At 37.4% G+C, this 22,606-nt stretch overlaps 2 protein-coding genes across 7 annotated transcripts in view; one reads left to right on the plus strand and one right to left on the minus strand.

The window, feature by feature from the left end:
• The first annotated feature begins 5,430 nt into the window (after positions 1-5,430).
• On the plus strand, positions 5,431-14,135 carry LOC123498109 (protein pelota-like). 2 transcript variants are annotated; one of them, XM_045245251.1, is made up of 10 exons: positions 5,431-5,697; positions 7,041-7,244; positions 8,314-8,467; positions 8,828-8,968; positions 9,497-9,625; positions 12,071-12,164; positions 12,536-12,728; positions 13,552-13,658; positions 13,756-13,885; positions 14,024-14,135. In XM_045245251.1, exons 1-9 carry the CDS (start codon positions 5,657-5,659, stop codon positions 13,848-13,850), a joined length of 1,158 nt encoding a protein of 385 aa, XP_045101186.1. In that variant the 5' UTR covers positions 5,431-5,656; the 3' UTR covers positions 13,851-13,885; positions 14,024-14,135. The 2 variants fall into 2 exon arrangements, with proteins under 2 accessions (XP_045101186.1, XP_045101187.1); XM_045245252.1 differs by having other exon boundaries at positions 5,544-5,697; positions 7,041-7,203.
• Positions 14,136-16,312: 2,177 nt separating this feature from the next.
• LOC123498108 overlaps positions 16,313-22,606 on the minus strand; it is a 29,436-nt gene continuing 23,142 nt past the window's right edge. For all 5 annotated transcript variants that reach the window (XM_045245249.1, XM_045245248.1, XM_045245247.1 and 2 more), the window contains one exon: positions 16,313-17,440. In XM_045245249.1, coding sequence (XP_045101184.1) covers positions 17,243-17,440 — 198 coding nt within the window. In that variant the 3' untranslated portion in view covers positions 16,313-17,242. The remainder of the gene's footprint in view (positions 17,441-22,606) is intronic.

Genomic DNA, 22,606 nt, shown 5'->3' on the forward strand with positions numbered 1-22,606 from the left:
GGTCTATATTTTGGGACATATTCCCTGACTCCTGTTTTGTATATTTCCAAAATTACTTTATATTTGTCTTGCACCGTCTCTGAGTTTTCCATCTCCTCCCAGTTAACGTTTTTAAAATAGTTATTGAGGTTCTCAATATCAGCCTTTCTGTAGTTTAATCGGTCTCCTTTGTATGATTCGTCTTTATCTTCCTTTCCCTCTTCTATATCCATTTCTAATATTATATGGTCACTCTTTCCCAATGGGCACTTATATCATCGTTCATTTGTATACCCCTTGTAAAAACCAGGTCCAATCTCGCTGGCTCGTCGTTTCCTCTGAATCTTGTGTTTTCCTTTACTCTTGTGTGTGTGTGTGTGTGTGTGTGTGTGTGTGTGTTTCACTGTTTGATCTGCTGCAGTCTCTGACGAGACAACCAGACGTTACCCTACGGAACGAGCTCAGAGCTCATTATTTCCGATCTTCGGATAGGCCTGAGACCAGGCACACACCACACACCGGGACAACAAGGTCACAACTCCTCGATTTACATCTCGTATCTACTCACTGCTAGGTGAACAGGGGCTACACGTGAAAGGAGACACACCCAAATATCTCCACCCGGCCGGGGAATCGAACCCCGGTCCTCTGGCTTGTGAAACCAGCGCTCTAACCACTGAGCTACCGGGCGTGAGTGTGTGTGTGTGTGTGTGTGTGTGTGTGTGCGTGTTCGAGAAAAAATATCATTACTTGTCACATAGGTAATAACACATGATATTTAACTAAATGATACTGGTATTACACAATTACAAAACATTGGTAAATGAACCACAAATTCAAAACTGGTACTTTCGCGCGCTCACGCACGCACGGACGCACGCACGTACGCAGGCACACACACACACACACACACACACACACACACACACACACACACACACACGCACGCACACACACACACACATAGTTTTAAAGAAAAGTTGGATAAGTGTAGATATGGAGACGGGACCACACGAGCATAAAGCCCAGGCCCTGTAAAACTAAAACTAGGTAAATACAACTAGGTAAATACACGCACACACACACACACACACACCACGATCTTTTTTTTTTTTTTTTTAGTCACTAGGGAACTATTTCATTTGTCTCCAACTTATCATGTGATATGAAGACCAAAAGTGACTGATTGTCTTTCTTATCAATCATCCAGTGTTCCTGCCTGCCAGTGTCTGTCTGGCTCGCCGGCTACTCCTACCGCGAACCAACAGTTAAGTGCTACCTGCGGGCCCTGTGACTTTCCCCAGGTGAGAGAGGCGCGGCCTTCTATCATACAGAAGACGAAAGAGCTTGAAAAGTGATTATGATCTTTCAACATCTACTGACGTAACAGGGGCATGTTTAAAGCATGCCACGGTCTGCGGATCCATTTCTCCAACATCTGCATCATTCTCTCCTTTAAGAACTCTTCCAATATTCTTAAATTTTTCCAGGTATTTGTTTGCAGCAACAACTTGTTTACCTTTTCACTTTTTTGACCCGTAACTGTAGTTAAAACAGCAATAATAGTCTCAAAACAGTTCAAAGCATCAATCAAAGGCATGTTTCTTTTTTCCAGTGCACTGATGGCCTCTGGAAGGTTTGCATAGTTTGCCGCGATGAATGCAAGATCATTGCGTAGCGCTTTATCCTGCAGTAGTTCCTTCAGAATATAGACTGCAGAAGAATCACTATCGTTTAAGCTTTTTATAATTTCTTCAAAATTGTCCAAATTAGAAGTGCAGTAAAGTGCAGCCGAAATCCACGTTCCCCATCTTGCTAAAATTGGCTGTGGCGGCATTGCAAGTTGAGGTGCAATTTCCTTGAATACATCACACCTTGATGGAGCATATTCTTGCCATTAAAAATTACTTTTTTTTTTTAGTAGTCCATCAACACCGGAATACAATCCACGTACATGCTCTGTAATTCAGTGAAGTCAATGTGCTAAACATGTTAGGTGTATCATTCCCGGAAAAGGAATCTTAAGCGCCCTTGCTGGCTTCTTCATGTAAGGTGCTGCATCTGTCAGAAATAGAAGAACATTCTCGTGTGAGATGCCCTCTAACCAAAGCAAAGTGAGAGATGTCGTAAACAGCTGTGCTATTGTTGAACTGTTAGTCTTTTCTAGTTCTTCTGAGGTAAACATGCAAATTTTTGGCATCTGAACAACTTACAGGTCAATATCACACTGGCTACCTTAACATCCGTCGTTTCATCTTTGGAAACCCATATTTTTTATCCTTCACTTCATCCTTAATCATCTGCATTGCCAAGACATAATTTGTGTCCACATCATTCTTCCTTTAACTATTCTCACTTGGGATGTGTTGATTTGTGTATTTTTCTAAGACTAACTTTAAAGACGTTCTCCAGCTTCCACATTGGAATACCAGCTTCAACAAAGGCTTTACACTACTCTTAATGAGAAGGTAGATTTACGGCAGGTGATATAATACACAAAATGTAGTCAGTATGCTCGTTTGGTGGTTTTCTGGTTCTTTCTTCTTAACAGCAATTTCATGTTTAGCAATCTGAATTTGCTGAGAAATGAAGTACATCTTTTCTAAATTCTCTGATTTGTCACACTTTGTCCGATCCATGCGTGGAAAAAAACATCACTTCCAAACTCCCGAACAAAATCATTCAGCTTCTTGTCAGAGGATGCACTAACTTTGAGCATTTTTAATGCGCTGTTACTCAGAGCAGTTGTCCGATCAGCAGCAAGGCTGGTTTGGTTGTGGCGATCGTCAGACAGTGATATCGTCTCGTGCCGACTGAAGCAGTGTTACCAAGCAAAGCTTATGTTGTCAATGACAAAGCTTCACCAACTTATTGAAGCTTTGAAAGTTTCCGGACACCTTAATGAATTCTTATTGACAAAAAATGTTCAGTGTGGTGTTCTAAAACTTTTATCTAGTGTATGAAGTGTTACTTTGTATAAATATATAAAAATATATGAAAAAAAGGCACAATAGACTTAATCATATTTAGTTAAATAGGCATTATCACTCGCTATCACCCAAAAAAGGCAAATAAGGTAATTTATCGCATTTTGCTTAAACATCCTGGCTGTACTTCTCATCCTGTGTTCCTGCCTGTCAGTGTCTGTCTGGCTCGCCGGCTACTCCCGCCGCGAACCCACAACTGAATGTACCTGCGTTCCCTGTGGCTGCCCCCAGGTGAGAGAGGCCGGGCCGTGGCTTTGCATAAGTATGTCGGTCAGCAGTAATCCTTGTCTCCCATTCTCCTGTAACCATACATGCGTACATAGTTACATGTAACCACGTGTAACCACAGCTGGACGTTGCGGCATTGAGTTGCAACTTTTCAACTTAGCCGTACCATTTATTTCGAAGTCGTTAAGTTGAAAATCGCTTTTTTTTTTTTTTTTTTTTTTTTTTTTTTAAGTTGGACTAAACAAAGTCGCACCGCAAATTCACAGCGACTTTGAGAAAGAACAAAGACGACTTTTATTAAAAAAAAAAAAAAACTGCCGCGGCTGGAGAAGATGCATGGGCCAGAAGGATGTAGAGGAGGAGGAGGAGGAGGAGGAGGATGACATATAGTTTAGGCTGTGTTTTAACTTAAAAAATAAAATTAATAAATTTGTGTTTCTCCACTTAGAGACGGATTCACACGTGCCAATTTGCGACTGAAATTTTACGTCGGTAGAGTTTCCGACTCATCCCTTCTAGTCAGAAAGTGTAGACTGGAAAGTATCGACTAGTTGGCGCCTTGGCGGGAAGTGAGTGTAAACAAACAGCTACCCGCCAAGATGTTTTCCTCCACTGACGATGCTGAAGCTGTGGTTGCTCTTCTTTTGGCGTACCGGAAGACTCAACAGAAATGAAAATGCCAGTGGATACGTCCCTGGCTAAGTAGAAGGAAAGAAAGGAGTGTCTATCACACACTAAATTAGCTTACATTTCTCCTAAGAAAACTGTTAATCTTAAGAAGACTGTGCGATCAAATTAAATCCTGACAAGTCTTCAATCCTCACCAACAATACCCTGCATTGAGGGAAACACTTTTTGTAGAGTGGCAACCATTTCGTCGAACGACGATTTGCACAGGCTTTTTTTTTTTTCTGTATAATTGATTTCTGGAGTCCCAGATAGTTTTGTTTTTTTGTTTTTTATCATGTGGGCTTTTTCACGGGAATTTATGGGCTAATGGGGATACTTTTTGGGTACCTCCTATCTCAAAGCCCACCCGCTAGGAAACCGTTGCCCCGATTGAGGAAGCTTAACCTACACTCAGACCGTGGACAGGATTCGAACCCGTGCGCTTGGAGACCCCTCGGACCCCAAAGCACGCATGGTTCCACTGTACCACGGCGGCCCCTAAAATTTAGATTTTTCCATCAACAAATCTAACCTTCTCTATACCTGGAGACCACATTTTCAAAGCTTACTCCGTGACGTCACGACGTAAATAAAGTCGCAAATCGACTAACAAGACCAACGTTTTGGTCTCGTTTTGCGACTGGTTTCTCCAGTCGCTAGACACCGATTTTGAGCTGAAAACTCTACCGACGTAAATTTTCAGTCGTAAATTGGCACGTGTAAACTCGTCTTTATAAGAGCATGTTTCTGTTATCGCACTACAGTTTACTTTATAATTTAGCAAAGTCGCACTGGTCGGAAAGTCGTAATTCGCACTGTAGGGTGCAAAAATAAGAGTCGCAGAGTCACAGTCGCACCAGATCCGTTACAAAGTCAAAGTTAATTGCAGCTGAATTTCCTGAAAAAATCAAAGTCGCACCCGGCTCTGCTTGTAACCATGCAACGACTCTACAGTTTGCCCATGAGCGAAATGACCTCATGAAATAATGAATTGGCGTGTGGTAAAAACATCCGGATATCCTAATTGGCCAGTGAATAGTGGCGGTCTCACCAAGAATAATACTCTTCCTGTTCCTGTGAGTGGCATTTGGCCTCCCTCGGCGCCTGCCATCCACCAAAACTGCACTACTACACAGAGGCAGCCCTGCTGACCCGTGTCACTGTCTGGATTCACCAGGAATCCAGGGCAATGCCACAAACACCAACATATTCAAACCCTGCCACTCCTGACAGTGTACAACATACACCACACCACAATACACCAAAACAAACTTAATCTAACCTAATCTAAATCTAAACCTAACCTATCCCAATCGAAATCTAAATTAACTTTGTTTCTGGTGCGAGGTGTTACTTTTTAAAAGCATCAATGCGAATCAATAATAGCCCGCGGAAAAAAATCATAAAAAAAACATTGTAGGTATAATAGGTAAAATAGGTACTCAATGTCTTAATGACCTTGTAACTCGAGCTTGTTGTATAATGGCAAAAAGAGAGAGAGAGAGAGAGAGAGAGAGAGAGAGAGAGAGAGAATGTTTATACTCACTCTCCTTAAGATCAAAGTCAGTTTCTGATAAACAAAATACGGAATAAATTCCTTATGACTCTCAGTATCAGAGAAAACAATCTATGGCCTTATATTTTATAAATCATTAGAAACAACAGATAACTGTTTGTTCTACGTGCTCAAGGAGAGGAACCCTTCCAAGGTGAAGACGGGACTTGTCAGTCACCCCAAGTCAGCCAGATGTGTCTCCACGCTACTCATTCTTTATCAACCCATTATATTAAAAATGAAGCTGATACATAAAGAAATTGATAAAGATGGACGCGGGTAAGTACATTACCAACCGGATGGATGAGAAGGTGAAGGGTGGAGTGTGAAAGGCGAGGGTGTGGTAAGGAGAGAGTGGCAGGTTGGTGTGGTGGTGCTGCTCAGCTGCAGCAAAACGTATTACACCAGGGCAGGCCAGACCCTGCCACCACAGCTGTTGCATCCACTCACAGAGGCTCTCGGGTTGTCCTTTGGGGTGTCATGGCACCATGATGCGTGGTGGAGATGGTTGTGGTGTAAGCATGGTGATATGAGGGACATTGGTCAAGCTCTGGCCAAGATATTATTTTAGTAAAGGTCACTCAGCCTTGTGGCGTCTCACTCTCTCCTCTGGGTGCCCATCTTTTCATCCTGAGTGTATTGAAGGTCATTAACATCTTCATCAAATCGATAGTAGCGATTTTTTTCAGTTATGTGGGATTAGGTCAGGGATCCATTCAATAGTGCACTGCTGGATGGCTCATCATTGTGGTGTTGCAATATACAGCATTACTGCAATTAAGGGTGAAGCTTGGGGCACTATACAGCATTGCAGCAATTAAGGGTGAAGCTTGGGGCACTTGCAGTATCTGTGTGTAGCTTCAATGTACGTCACCTCATTGATTGTTGTGTGGTGGATGATGTCCCTCATTTAAGGACACATGGCTGCTGACATCTAGGTTCACTCAGTTTTCCTTCCTCAGGATTTCTCAGTTTATCTTCTCCAGTGTTTCTTAATAAGCTATTTATTAACCAACATGAATGAAAGATGAACAGCTGGTTGTACCATGTGGCAACATCCTGGCCTTGATTTAAATGGGTATCCAAACACGTCAGTCACTGCACCATGGAAGTACACTCCTTGTAAATTATTTCACAGCTGCTGATCTCTTCCTTACAGTCAAGCATACTGATTATCCTGTTCTGGATGCAACTCCAGTTACAGCAGTGCACTGTGAAATGAAATATCATTGAAGCTTGAAGATGAGAGAAGAGAGATGTACTAATGATGAGTAATCCACATTCCAAGGCTGTATTTCCCACACTACAATAAATTTGCTGTGTTACTTGTAATTCAAGGGGGCAGTGTTTATCTTCACTCATTGTTGAAAATGAATAGTTTAAAATCAATTTCATAAAAGCTGATCATCATGTTTCAAGATTTGTGGAAATACTATATTGTAAGTTTCCTTTTTCTATACACTTGTACGTTAAAGGTCAAGAATTGCTATTGAGATGTGGTGCAAGTCTTGCATTTAGAGATAAATATTAATGCATTGTGCAGAATAATATCACCCAGTAGTAGTAGTAGTAGTGGTGGTAAGTATCTTGCATATTCCTGTAAAGTATTGTGGTTTTTGCAGGAAGATGGTGTTGCTGCCAGATGAGGGGGAGGACATGTGGCACACTTACAACATCGTTATGGAGGGAGACCGACTGCGTGCATCCACCATCCGTAAGGTGCAGCAGGCTTCTGTCACAGGCTCCTCTACCTCTTCCCGCGTCCGCACAACCATCACCATCCAGGTGGAAGCCATCACCTTTGATACCGGTGCTTGCATGCTCAGGTGGGTTCCTCCCACCTCTCCTGTGTGTTCTGCAGTACATGTTACATTTAAATAATCATTTGGTTTACTTTACACTGGCTGTCAGCTAACTGCAAATAAGAGATAGAAAAGGGTGTTATTGTGTCTTGTATTATTTGCTATCATTTTTGGATATAGGTTATTTTTTCCTATTGACTTTCAGGCTTTAGTATTGAAGAGAAACAGGACACAAAGGTGATTATGGCATGAAAGATTGACCAAAATGTATGTGTGAAAATTATGAGTGTAATTGAGCTACAGTGTCAGGATGTAAAATAATATCAGTAGTCTGCAGATTTACATACATGTATGACAGAAAAGAGTATAAAATCATTTCATAACAAAACAAAATCAGTGTCCAGTAAGTGAGGAGAAAGGTTAGCAACCAGAGTGAAAATGTTGCAATTTAGTAAGTTGCAGTGGCATTTGTTAAAGTGAACGGGGCAATGAATGAAAGCTTTGAGGAGAGTATGAAATCACCATGGTTATTCACTGTAAGGGAGAGAGGGAAGTGAAAGTAAAGACTTCATGTCAAAGTAGAACTGTGAAAGCTGAATATGATGTTTGTAGATGACCTGTAGTAATTACATCATAGTGTGTGTGTGTGTGTGAATTTGTGCATGTTGCAAAAAATTTTATATCATATAACAAATGAGTGTCACCTGTTCATTGTATGCCACTAGTACCTTTGGTGTTATGGCTATGTGTTTTTGGTAGGTATGATAATATAGATGAGTGACAGCAAACATTCTCATGTCCACAAGTTGCCATGTTGCTGCTTGTCAAAAAAAATAAATAAATAAAATAAAAATGTCTAGTGTGTCTGGTTGTCAGTGTTATATTCTTCAAAGTTTTTTCAGTATCATCCATATGGTGCCATTATGTTGATTCAATGAAAATCTGTCATTGTTTGTTGCTGCAAACTTTATTTTATATGTCACATTTTCTTGTGGCTTCTAATTATTAGTTCCATTAGGAATAACAATTATGGTGTATGCATATTCATTCCATTGGTAGGTTGTGTGCTTTGCTGATGTGAGAAGTATTCCAGGGTGAAAGGCAGGAATGTGGAAGAGAACCAGTACATTAAGATGGGTGCATACCACACCGTTGACCTGGAACTCAACCGCAAGTTTACCATCTTTAAGGAGCAGTGGGACTCTGTTACCATTGAGCGTGTGGAGACTGCCTGTGACCCAGCTGCTGTGAGTAGTCTTGTGTGCATGGCCTGTCCATTAACTCTGCCCCACCTCTTCTCATTCTAAGTCTGTAATAGAAGGCAATTGTTTTTTAAAGAAAAGTTTTAGTCTTCAGTTGTGTATAGTGAATGGAATGAAATGGCAAACCACGACAAAATGTGATGATGTGTGCAAATAGTGGCTGGAAATTCATATTAATTTCATATATCTGCTTGTTGAAATTTACTAAGTTCATTTTATTTGTATTAAAACTGAATGTTTAAGTTTATTGATGAGCCTCCCCTTGAATAATGAAGGGATGTTAAGACAAACATATAGAATACTAAATGAACAATATGACATAGAATAAACAGAATATGTTCACAGCATGCAGACTTGGCAGCAGTGGTGATGCAAGAAGGACTTGCCTTTGTATGCCTCATCACCTCTGCCATGACTGTGGACCGAGCCAAGATTGTTTACAACATACCCAAGAAAGGAAAGGCTGATGATACTCAGAGAAAAAAGGTAAGAGTTTCATAAATAGTTCATGAACATTGTTTGTATTGTTGGTCTTATCAGTGTTCTTGCCACCTACTAAATATGAGAAATTCGTCAATGAAACTTTGCTATATTGGATGGGGCATTTCAAGAAAATAAATGTATATACCATGTGATTTCAAATGTGATGCATTCATAGTTAATGACTTTTATTAATCTAATGATCTATCTATTGATTATCTGTTAATGACTTTTATTAATCTGTTGTTAGTAAAGCAATCTCACCAAAGGATTCTTTGGGGCCTTATGGTAAAAATAAATTTTAATGAAGGTATTATTTAATGTTGGATACAAATACTTAGTTTAACTATACCTCACACTTTTGTATCTAGTTTTGATCATTTGGTGTAATGTTTCTCATCTTAGGTTGGTAATTTTAACTCTTAAGTTGTCCATTATTATTGACATTGGGAAATGTTACTTTTTTTAGTCACATTGGTTGCTGTCAGTGGATACCAATGCTCTGATCTGATGTTAACTAGCCAGTTGTTTCAGGCAATTACCAAGTACTATGACCAAGTAATGACAGCCATCCTACGACACCTTAACTTTGATGTGGTGAAGGCAGTGGTCATTGCTTCTCCTGGGTTTGTGAAAGACCAGTTCTTTGACCACATGATGAAGGTGAGGTTTTGTAACTGTATTTATCTAGTTGTATTGTACAGGGTTCGAGCGGGGCTCATAGTGTCCTGTCTCCATATCTCCATTTATCTATTTTTTCTTTAAAGTTATGCACACCATGTGCTGTAGCAATTCCATTATCCGGTGCATTCCATTTTTCCACTGTTCTGTGTGGAAAACTGTATTTTCCAATATCCTTCACACACTGCCTCATCCTGATCTTCTTTTCATGTCCTTTTGTCTTTCCATCTTCTTCCATCAACAGCAACAGGTCTTCTTTGTCTATCTTTTCAATATCATTTACTATCTTATACATTGTTATTAGGTCTCCTCATTCTCTTCTATCTTGTAAGGTTGGCAGTCCCATTTCCTTCAGTCGTTCTTCATATGTGAGGTCCTTTAATTCCGGCACCATCTTCGTAGCAATCTTTTGTATCCTTTCCAATTTTCTTATATCCTTTTTAGAGTTCGGAGATCATACCACTGCTGCATATTCCAGCCTTGGGCGTATCATGCTTGTGATGATTTTTTTCATCATATCTTTATCCATGTAATGAAATGCCACTCTTATATTAGTCAACATTTTATGTGATAGTCCAAATATCTTGCTTGTGTATTTATCAGGGCTCAGATTTTCTTGTATGATCACTCCAAGATTTTTGTCCTCTTTAGTCTTCATTATTTGTTCCTCTCCCATCAAATAGTTCCATACTGGTCTTCTCTTACTCTTTCCTAGTTCCATTATGTGACATTTCTTGGCATTAAACTCCAACTTCCACTTCCTGCTCCACTCATAGATCTTGTTTAAATCTTCCTGCAACAGCAGACAGTCCTCTCTGGTTTTGATAACTCTTAGCAACTTTGCAACATCAGTGAATAAATTTATATAACTGTTTATCCCAATGTGAATGTCGTTTACATAAACTTGAAACATAATGGAGGCTAACATTGACCCCTGTGGCACTCTGCTAGTTACTTTACCCCAAGATGAGTATGTATCTCTGATCACAGTGTGTGTGTGTGTGTGTGTGTGTGTGTTTACCTAGTTGTTTATTACAGAGTTCAAGCAGGGCTCATAGTGACCTGTCTCCATGTTCACTTTTATCCAACTTTTCCTTGAATATATGCACATTTTCTGCTGTTACAATCTCTTCACTCAAGCTGTTCCAGTTATCTACCTTGCTATGCAGAAAACTAAATTTTTTAATGTTCCATAAACATCAACTCTTCACAATCTTCTTAGAGTGTTCTCTCGTCCATCTCTCTCCATCTTCTGTCAGTGAGACCAGGTCTTGTCAGTCTATCTTTCCCATACGGTTTACTATTGTATACATCTCTCTCTCTCTCTCTCTCTCTCTCTCTCTCTCTCTCTCTCTCTCTCTCTCTCTCTCTCTGAAAAGTTTATTACTAGTTGATGTTCTGTATGATGGTTGTATATTTTGAAAAAAATATATTTGCATAACTAAAAGCCTGTAGTCAGTTAGAGACAGTGAGATAATCTTGCTTAATGTTGTATAGTCCTTACCTTTCTAATAAAGAGTAGGTATGGATGTAAAGAAAGTTGTGACTTGGAGAATCTACTAATCGGATTGAAGTGTTTGCCCAATATATCATTAAGTCATCCTTGAGAGCCTGTAGTAAGGAGGATGATCCTAACCCTCTTGCATCTTTTATCTATTGTTTCCCTTTACATACATTTGGCATTGCTGCATTAGATGAAAATATAGGAAAGTAAAATAATTGATTGACATTGTGAAAATTGAAATGAATATATGTAAGCAGTAGGTTTTTAACTACTTGTCAGTGAAAAGCTTTATGTATTATTCACAAAGAATATACTAAAAGAGGCAAAGTCCTTTGAGATTTCCAGTGAAAGGGCTAATTTTCTGATATATAGATATCTTCCTGCAGAAAACTAGTATGACAAATGTGCTGCAGGAAATTGTTTTTGATTAATATTAGTTTCCTTATAAAAATTTTAGCTACTTCTTGTGGTATGGCTGGAAATTTGATTTCACTATATTACTTTCAAATCAGGAATAATATGTATTTTATACAACTGACCTATTGTCAAGGATGACTAGTATTACAAGATGTATTCTGATTTTCAGAGACATTTTTTTGGGGTGGAAAAGTGTGTCTTATACTCTTACCATTTTGAAGGACTCATAATGCATCTTATAGTGTAAATGAACAAACACTCATCTTGTAATTGGAAGTTCATTTTAAAGTTCTACATTGGCAGAAACAAGGCTAAAGAACCTGTTTTCCTGTAAGTGTGAAATCATTACTGGATGTGTTAGCTTATGCTTTGTATACTGATATGCTTTACACCTCTTCACTATTTAGTACAGAAAATGGATGATAGTGATGAGATGTAATTTAATGCATTTGGATGTGATATTTGTAGTTGCAATGCATTAAGCAGCAGTAATTCATCTTTTGCAGAATGCTGTTCAGACTGACAACAAACTACTGCTGGAAAACAAAAGTAAATTTGTCCTTGTGCATTCCTCCAGTGGCTTCAAACATTCCCTTAGAGGTAACTGGCTATATTTTTCTAATCATTGCTATGTTGTACAATAATAATAGGTTGTATCGATTAAAATAATGGCATGGTAGTGTGTTTCGTAACTCTGATTGCTCTTTAGAAGAAAAAAAATTGGGTAGTATGCTGGATTTGAGTGATGCATCTGAAATCTTGGATTCTGTTTTCTGAGATGCAACTCATGTAATGGGATATGGCCAGTTCCATAACAAGATTACATTCATTATGAAAAACAGGGTTAGTTGAGGATCATATGTCACTTACTACATTATACAATATATAAATATCAAACCTCATCAGACAGACAACCTAATTTTATCAGTATTTACGTTCAAATAAATCTGTATGACTGAAATCTTCCTCAGAGGTGCTGGAGGACCCTGCTGTAGCAATGAGGCTGTCAGACACCAAGGCTGCTGGTGAGACAAAGGCACTACAACAATTTATGACTTTACTGGCTTCTGATCCTGACCGAGCTTACTATGGCATCAAACATGTTGAGCGCGCTAATGACAGCCAAGCCATAGAAACTTTATTAGTTTCAGATACGCTATTCAGGTAAGTTTTTACATCTTCCCCTTCTTAGTAGCATCCAAATGTCAAGTTGTTCAATCTTCCCATCACACACTGTCTCCTCTTCTTTTCTGCTCCTATATTCCATGATTCAGCCAAACACAATGCAGTCAGGATGGCAACCCCATCATGCAACATTCTTTTGGGATTCATTTCAAATCAACCAAATCCTGATCTCCATCACATTCACTTTATCTCCAAAGAGTTCAAGTAGTGTTGGACTTTTACTTGAAGGGTTGTGAGAGTTCAGTTCTTACATACAGTATGGTACTTTGGCTAGAGTGGAGTCCTCATCACCTTTACTATGTAACATAGCACAATATGATTCCTGATTTTTTTTTTTTTTTTTTTTTCTCACATGATCCTTCTTAACCTCATCATTCAATCTTTTCATAGAGGGTACAGATTAAAAATTGTATTAGGCAATGATTTTCTTTACATTTGAAAACTTATATTTTTTTTATCTGGGTTCTTATATATATGTATATATATTTTTATTTGTTTATTTATTATTATTATTATTATTATTTTATTTTTTAACACTATATTTAATGTGTTGTGTATCTGAATTCCCTTTCACATATTCTTGTCCATATACACATCCTTATACACTCAGTTTCTTTTGTATGTGCATGTATGTTCACATCTGTGGTAAAGAACCTTGAATACTTTAGGTACTTGAAATAAATAGCAAAGATTAGCTTAGTGATCCTGTAGGGAATGACTGCAGCTCTGTCAAGATTAATTTTCCATGTAACCAACACTGTTCAAGGTGAAAAATAACTCTGCTTTTATTTGTTTTTTCCAGGTCCAAAGATTTACCTGAGAGGCAACGTTATGTGCGGCTTGTGGATAGCGTGAAGGAAAATGGAGGCGAGGTCAGGATATTCTCCAGCTTACATGTGTCTGGGGAACGTAAGTGTCACCATTAATTGCTAGCTAAATGTTAACATTAGAATTTGGGCAAACAATTCCAGTGCTCTTGCATGATCAATTCTGGATATTTCCTCAGAGTTGGACCAGATGACTGGGGTGGCTGCTCTCTTACGTTTCCCTATGCCCGAGATTGAAGAAGAGGACCATTCCCTTGATTCTGACTCTGAATAAAAATGGCATGAAGCAAAATTAACTATTACTGACAGGTGAGTGTCAGTATCATAACAGTTATCCTCTTTGCGTCTCTCCTTCCCTTCTGACAGGCCACAGCACTACATTTGTGTGTATAAACCTCATTCACCATGGAACAAAAAATAGGAAATAATTTTTTTTTTTTTTCCCAGGTGGATTTTGCCAAAAGAACTGAGAAGTGACTTTGCAGTTGGCAGAAAGAATGTGATAATGGCTTTAACATTGGAAAATGAAATAGAAGCTTGTAATAAAATTGTAATGCATTTACATCTTTTTTTTTCCCATGTTTTTGTCTGTGTGCTTAGAAAAATATGGCAAATATTGGCTGCATATAAAGTGAAGGCTAATATGTTGATGCCATATATATATATATATATATATATATATATATATATATATATATATATATATATATATATATATATATATATATATATTAGTATAATCTTTCATCATTTTCAGTTTGTATGACAATGACTGAGTTACTTCATGAAAGTCAACAATGAAATATTAACTTTTATGCTATTTCTTAAAAGTTAACACTGAAGAGATAACTTCCAAAAACTAATTTTTAGTTTGTTCTTTAACCTCATTCAATTTAATCTCATCTCATACATGGGGTTCTTAATTTACTTTGAATAACTTTCTAAAACGGCACTGCTCCTCTTGCTGGAATTATTATACAGACCTTGATGTGTCTTTTATAGATTAAGCACTTTTTAACTTTCTCCCAGCCATTGTACAGAGATCAAACTGGGTAAGCATGTGTGTGTAATCTGATGCATGAAACTATTACTATTATAAGTCCTTCTACTGTATATCATTAATAAAGGAGCATAAATAATCATATAAATCAAATACAAAATGCTCATGACACATGATAAAAAATATTGCAAAACAAAAAGAATAAGATCAAACAATAGGAAATATGAGTAAAAATAAGACTCCCCAATTATCTGAACCTAAAAAAAAAAAAAAAAAAAAAAAAAAAAATGTAGTTTTAGTTTACTGGCCTGGAATATAGATTACTAAGATGCAAAAGTTCCAGATAACAGAGGTCACATGGAGGTATGACAATGGAATAAAGGGATGGTGTTGTATGGGAAAAAATAATCAAGCTAAGTATCCATAATCATTAAAAAATCAACATTTACCAGAAGCATTATCACAATTAACATGACATGCAGTCCATGAAGATAAAATGGAAAAAATGGGTAAGACAAGGAAAGATGTCAATATTTTTTTCTTTTTTGATGTTCAGCAAGGGTTTGTCCTCCCTGAATATACAGACTCATAGGCTACAGATGCTTTTCAATTTAATATTAGGGAATTCGTGACCATGTTCAAGTGTGTGGAGTTTTGATTACATGTTTCCATGATGTCAAATAGTTTCAATTATGCAATGTATAAGGTAGCAAGTACAACCATTAGAACCAACAAAAAAATGTATCAATGACTTTGACTAAAAAAGAATAAAGGATGATAAGAAATAAGATCTATCTGTTCCCTTGTCTTTTGTCAGAGAGCCGCCCAAGTGGATGGCCTAAGCAGAAAATTTTCCACCTCTCACTTTCCAAACATTCCTTCTAGGTTGTACAAGCACTCTTTACTATCATTCCCTTTCACACATGTACAATTCCTTACGATACAGCAAATCTAGACTGGTGCATGTGACATTTAATCCACCACATGTGCTGTAGCTACCTTTGATGAGTCAACCCCTCTCTCAGCATGCAGTTTTCTTTCTCCATCTGTAAATTATGTAAAAAAAAAAAAAATTTATCCTTATATCTTCACAAAGTTATCCATTTTTTCATGAACAATCTTTTCTTGTTGATGAATACAAAGAACAAAACTTCTAATGCAGTGTTGGCAGAGATAGCCAGTCAGATGAGGTGCAGCTGTCACTTCAGTGCCCCATGTATACTTGCACCACACGAGGGCAGATCACTGCATCTGCAACACTCGGATCTACCACAATGGAAGCTTCTCTAAATCACAACACACTCAAACATTGGGAGTTATAAAAAGTAAAGAAGGAAAATTAAGGAGTTCTCACTAACATTTCAAAAGTTGGATCTTGGAAGACAACAGCAATACAAGTGAATGAACAGTGGCTAGAATATGCAAGCAAGCGTTAAGAAAGAAATGACGAAATGAAGCTGACAAATTCACCATCTCCCAAGAAACAGTACAGATGAGTAAAGCAGAAGTTAGTTTAACAACACTGCACAAGTGTTGCCACATGTACCAGTTTTAGATTTGCCAAACCTTTAAGTGGCTCTCCTCACTTATGATGACTTTCAGTTTCACTTTTTTTATGATATAATTCTTAATCCTCTTTAAATTGAATGAGGTTTGGACATTGGGAAAGGAATTCTAATTCTAAAATAAGGAATCTCCCTCAAGCATTTATTTGACTGGAAATAAAAATCTGAAACTTTCAAAACTGCTGTAATAATCTTAAGAGTACAATAACCATGATTTGGTTATCACTTCAAGGCTTTCAAGCACCTCATTAATTTTAAGACAGCAATACACCATCCAAGGTTTTTCATCTCTCACAGTGATTTAAACATGATAAAACCATTTTATTATCCGTCTTGTTTGCAATAAATATAGGTATCATTCTTATTAGCCTTGCTCAAAAATTACAAATAAATACCTAATTATGAGGGAAAAGTTAAGATCTGTTCTACAAACCTTTTACACATCACCTGAAATTCAACTTGGATCAAAGATGAACAAAATTAGACAAAACAAAAGACATGGACATCTTACATAACAATAAAAAACAATTAACACATCCATTAACATGATATGCCTTCCATGCTATCCCATATATCAGCAACAGGTAGAACAAGTTGGCCCAACAGACAGCAGCCCATCCTTAAGTGATTAGCTTGAAATGTCTTATTCAATGGCACTTCTTCCAAAAAGCCAGCTATCCTTAACTGCAGCAAAACACTATGAAATGACAGGCATATGAGTGAAAGATGCCAAACAATCAGTTGATCCCTACATGTGCAGTACAAAAAATATTGATATCTGTCTATTTTACAACAGGAACCATTACGAACTTCAGGTATTAGTGCATTACATTCTTTAAATCTTTATCAGGATGTTAAAAAAAAAAATACTTTCAACACATTTTGCAATAATCATTCCAAGGAGAAAAAAATTCAGTTCCTTATATACTTTAGTTATGTTAGTTATCTACATCACTGAAAATATACCCAGTGTTTAGGGATGGAAAACAGCTTTATATACTTAAAGAACAGTAAGGCAATTATTTTATGGAATATTACTGATTATAGTAAAATAACCTTGCTCTTTGGTGAAGATAGGCAAAAATTGTGAGAGAACCAGACTTAGAAACAATCATCTACCGGTTCAGTCTTCATGTTCTCTGGTTGAATGATGATGGTGTCATGATAGCTGTGATCTGGACCATACATTTCATTCTGTGGCTGGTAGTAGTACACTTCCATAATGGTGCCATCCTCCTGCTGGATTATCTCATGGACCTGGTGCTGTTCCAAATCTCCATCCAGCACCATCTGCTCCTCCTAAAATGTCATTAAGCTCTCATTGTACCATTCACCTTTCACTTAATATGCTGTTCCACAATCTGAAACCTTAAATAGGCCTCTAGAAAACATACACAAAGTAAACTGGTATTACTATGTAACTCAAGTAGCTACCACACAATATTTTGTTGCAGTCACCGTAACTCATTTGCACAATATATATATATATATATATATATATATATATATATATATATATATATATATATATATATATATATATATATATATACAGTAATACTCGCTTAACGAACAGGATAGATGTCAAAGCTGTTAAGTAGAACAAAAATTGTTAGCGGACGTAATTTTCCCATAGGAAATAATGGAAATAGGGGGATGCGTTCTGGGCTAGTCCAACATACCACATGGGTTAAAAATTTATATATCGTTTGGTAGCATATTGGGCCACGGTTTACCACTACTTTTATGTCATGAGTCATTGGAAGTTAGAGAGCACGTACAAATTCTCTCACATTCTCGCATTTATGTTTACAAAGCAACATTTCTATTAGCTTTTTGGAGCTGGATCCAAGATTCTTTAACGTCAGAGCAACCTCTTGCAGCGAAATGGCATCCATGAATGCTTGGAGGGACGGTGACAAGGTTGCTATCAAGTTGCTCTGAGGTTGCTGGGAACACCACCTCTGGAGGTGGTGTTACCAGCAACCTCAGAGCAACCTTGCCACCGTCCCTCCAAGCGTTCATGGATGCCATTTCGCTGCAAGAGGTTGCTCTGACATTAAAGAATCTTGGATCCAGCTCCAAAAAGCTAATAGAAATGTTGCTTTGTAAACATAAATGCGAGAATGTGAGAGAATTTGTACGTAGCTCCTCTAACTTCCAATGACTCATATGACATAAAAGTAGTGGTAAACCGGTGGCCCAATATGCTACCAAACGTATATATAAATTTTTTTTTTTTTTAACCCATGTGGTATGTTGCGGACTAGCCCAGAACGCATCCCCCCCTATTTCCATTATTTCCTATGGGAAAATTACGTCCGCTTAACTAATTTTGTTCTACTTAACAGCTTTGACATCCCTATCCTGTTCGTTAGTATTATATGTATATATATATATATATATATATATATATATATATATATATATATATATATATATATATATATATATATATATATATATATATATATATATATATATATATATATATATATATATATATATATATATATATATTGTGCAAATGAGTTACGGTGACTGCAACAAAATATTGTGTGGTAGCTACTTGAGTTACATAGTAATACCAGTTTACTTAATCTTACTTATCTTAATGACGAAGATAGGCAGAACTTGGAAGAGGAAGTGGAAGAAATAAACAGAATGGGACCATATCAAGAAGGAAAAACGAGACCAATTAAAATATTACTAAAATCACAAGCAGCAACAGAAGAAATATTATATAGAACAACAAAACTTAGAGAAACAGAAGGCTGCAAGGATATCTATATAAAGAAAAAAAGAAATGAGGAAGAAAGGAAGAGATACAATGAACTGGCAGCAGCAGTAAGGAAAAGAATAATGAAAGGTCAGAAGAGGAGAAGAAGGCATTTTTGGAGAATTCTAGGAGACAGGATAAGGAAATGGTATATAAACGAGAAGGAAGAGAAAAAAGTGGAACAAGTTTAACTAAAAATGATAAAGGCAAAAGACTAAAAATGATGTATACGAACATAGACGGGTTTTATCAAGTAAATTAGAATTAAGAGATTACATAAGGAAAGAAAATCCAGATATTGTATGCCTGGCTGAAACAAAACTAAATGAGGAAATCAAAATAGTCTTGGATAATAGGTATAATGTATGGAGAAGAGACAGAGTGGGTAAAGGAGGAGGAGGAGTCATGATAATGTTAAGGAAGGAGATAGTGATCAATCAAGTGGAATGTGGGGAAGGAAAAGCAGAAGTATTGTATATTAAGATGCATATTAATAAAAAAGAGATAACAATCATTGTAACATATGTGCCACCAAAACAAATTCATGGACCAATCAAGAATATAAAGACATGATAGATGACACAATAAGGAGTCTAATGAGAATCGTTAAAGAAAGGAGAAAAGTGATATTAGTAGGAGATTTCAACTGTAAAGAAGTGGACTGGGAAAATTATGAAAGTGGTATGGGGGAAGAAGCCTGGGAGAAAGATTCTTAAACCTAATGATAGACAATATGATGGACCAGAGAGTAAAGGAATGCACAAGATTCAGAGGAAACGACGAGCCGGCGAGATTGGACCTAGTTTTTACAAGGGGTATACAAATGAATGACGATATAAGATATAAGTGCCCATTGGGAAAGAGTGACCATGTAATATTAGAAATAGATATAGAAGAAGGAAAGGAAGATAGAGACGATTCATACAAAGGAGACCGATTAAATTACAGAAAGGCTGATATTGAGAATCTCAAGAACTATTTTAAAACGTAGACTGGGAGGAGATGGAAAACTCAGAGACAATGCAAGACAAATATAACTTATTTTTGGAAATATACAAAACAGGAGTCAGGGAATATGTCCCAAAATATAGACCAAAAGAAGAAGGAAAGAAAGATTGGTTTAATGCAAGGTGTGCTAGGGCAAAGGAGAAAAGAGATGGAGCATGGAAAAGGTGGAGGAGAAATAGAATCCAACAAACAAGGAAAACTTCAAGGCAGCGAGAAATGAATATGTTAAGGTGAGGAAGGAAGAGGAAAAGAACTTGAAAAGATATTGTCGAAAAATGTAAGGAGCAACCAAAATTGTTCTATAGATTCATAAATGGAAAAATTAGGCAAAAGAAACAATAGAAAGGTTAAAAGGAGAGAACGGGATGGTGGAAGACCCAAAAGTATGGCAGAACTATTAAATAAAAAATTCCAGGAGGTCTTTACTAAAGAATCCAAATTTGAGAGGCCACAGGGTAATAGAGAGACAATCTATATGAAAGAGATTAAAGTAACCAAGCTTGAAATAAAAGAGTTAATGAAGGAACTGGATGAAGAGAAGGCAATGGGACCGGATGAAGTCTCAGGCAGAATACTGAAAGAATGTAGGGAAGAACTAGCAAGTCCTATATACAACATCATAAAATGCTCAATAGAAAATGGAACAGTGCCAGTAGAATGGAAAAGAGCTGAGGTGGTTCCCATATATAAGAGTGGAAGGAAAGAAGAACCTTTAAATTACAGACCGGTATCACTAACTAGTGTAATATGCAAGATGTGTGAAAGAATAATAAAGAAACAATGGATCGAGTTCCTTGAAGACAACAAATTAATATCAAATAGCCAATTTGGTTTTAGAAAAGGACGGTCTTGTGTAACTAATTTATTGAGTTTCTATTCTAGAATAGTTGATAGAGTACAAGAGAGAGAGGGATGGGTTGACTGCATCTATTTGGATTTAAAAAAGGCGTTTGACAAAGTGCCACACGCAAGATTACTGTGGAAGTTAGAGGAGAAGGGTGGCTTAAAAGGAAGCACATTGAGATGGATAGAAAATTATTTGAGGGGGAGAGAAATAAGGACGGTAGTTAAAGATATGAAGTCCAAGTGGAGAGCAGTAGAAAGCGGAGTGCCACAGGGGTCAGTATTGGCACCAATACTTTTCCTCATTTATATTAACGACATGCCAGAAGGAGTGAACAGCTACATAAATTTGTTTATGGATGATATGAAACTGTGCAGAGTTATAAAGCAAAAGGAGGATTGTGAAATACTGCAAGAAGACCTAAATAAGATCTGGGAATGGAGTAAGAAGTGGGAAATGGAATTCAATGTGAACAAAAGCCATGTCATGGAAATGGGAAAGAGTGAAAGACGACCTGTGGGAATCTATAAGATGGGAGATGGAGTAGAACTGGAGAAAGTCAAAAGGAAAAGGACTTAGGAGTGACGATGGAAGAAAACAATCAACCAGTAAGCCATATTGATAGAATTTTTAGAGAAACATATAATTTGCTGAGGAATATTGGAGTAGCATTTCACTACATGGACAAAGAAATGATGAAGAAATTGATAAATACTATAATAAGACCTAGATTGGAATATGCAGGAGTAGTGTGGACCCCTCATAAAAAGAAACACATAAGAAAATTGGAGAGGCTACAAAAAATGGCTACAAGAATGGTCCCAGAACTTGAAGGGATGACATATGAGGAGAGACTAAAGGCTATGGATCTACCAACCTTGGAACAAAGAAGGGAGAGAGGAGACCTGATACAAGTCTATAAATTGATCAACGGAATGGACCAAGTGGATAATGAGAAACTGATCTTGAGAGAAGAATATGACATCCGAAGCACAAGATCGCATAGTAAAAAGCTGAGAAATGGAAGATGTCTGAGAGATATTAAAAAATATAGTTTCCCGCAGAGATGTATTGAGACGTGGAACAGTTTAGATGAAAAAGTAGTGTCTGCAACGAGTGTGCACACTTTTAAAGTAAGATTGGATAAGCGTAGATATGGAGACGGGGCCACACGAGCATAAAGCCCAGGCCCTGTAAAACTACAACTAGGTAACTAGGTAAATACACAGTGGTACCTTGAGATACGAGCTGCCTGAGATATGAATTTTTTATATACAAGCTATGATTTGGTAATTTTTCTTATTTTGAGATACAAGCAATATTTTGAAATAGGATTCATGTTTGGGGATGTTGCCGCTGTAGTCGGCTCAGCACATCAGTCCAGCCTCAGCTGAGTTGGTATCTACATGTTTCCCGTGGATCTCATGCACTGTGATTGTTCTTTCATCATTTTCATACTATTTACTGACTTTTCTATTTGTCTAAAGGAAGTGCAGTTTTAATCTATGTTTAATGTTTAGATGTGAATGGTGCCTGCATCCTTTCCTCCCTCCCTCCTCCTCCACCATTTACCACCATTAGCCTAAAACATCTGTGTCCAAGGTAAGAACACTAAATAAACTTTTGCTGTTATTTCATATATGTTCATGCATTGATAAAGTATGCATGTGAACATAACTGAAAAGGCAAAACAAATTTCTCCCATCTCCCCCTACCTCCTTCACTGACGCTTATCACAGAGTTGGGAGAACAATGTAAACAAATCTCTATGGCTAAGGTAGTGCCTCTCTCTCTCTCTCTCTCTCTCTCTCTCTCTCTCTCTCTCTTACTTAAA

This window comes from Portunus trituberculatus, chromosome 47, assembly GCF_017591435.1.
Source record: "Portunus trituberculatus isolate SZX2019 chromosome 47, ASM1759143v1, whole genome shotgun sequence".
In the NCBI taxonomy this organism is placed as follows: domain Eukaryota; kingdom Metazoa; phylum Arthropoda; class Malacostraca; order Decapoda; family Portunidae; genus Portunus; species Portunus trituberculatus.

Coding starts and splice junctions, on each gene's coding strand:
- LOC123498109 (XM_045245251.1), top strand. CDS start 5,657: ATGAAGCTGATACATAAAGAAATTGATAAAGATGGACGCGG. Junction 5,698..7,040: donor ATTGATAAAGATGGACGCGG/GTAAGTACATTA, acceptor TGGTTTTTGCAG/GAAGATGGTGTTGCTGCCAG. Junction 8,468..8,827: donor CTGCCTGTGACCCAGCTGCT/GTGAGTAGTCTT, acceptor ATATGTTCACAG/CATGCAGACTTGGCAGCAGT.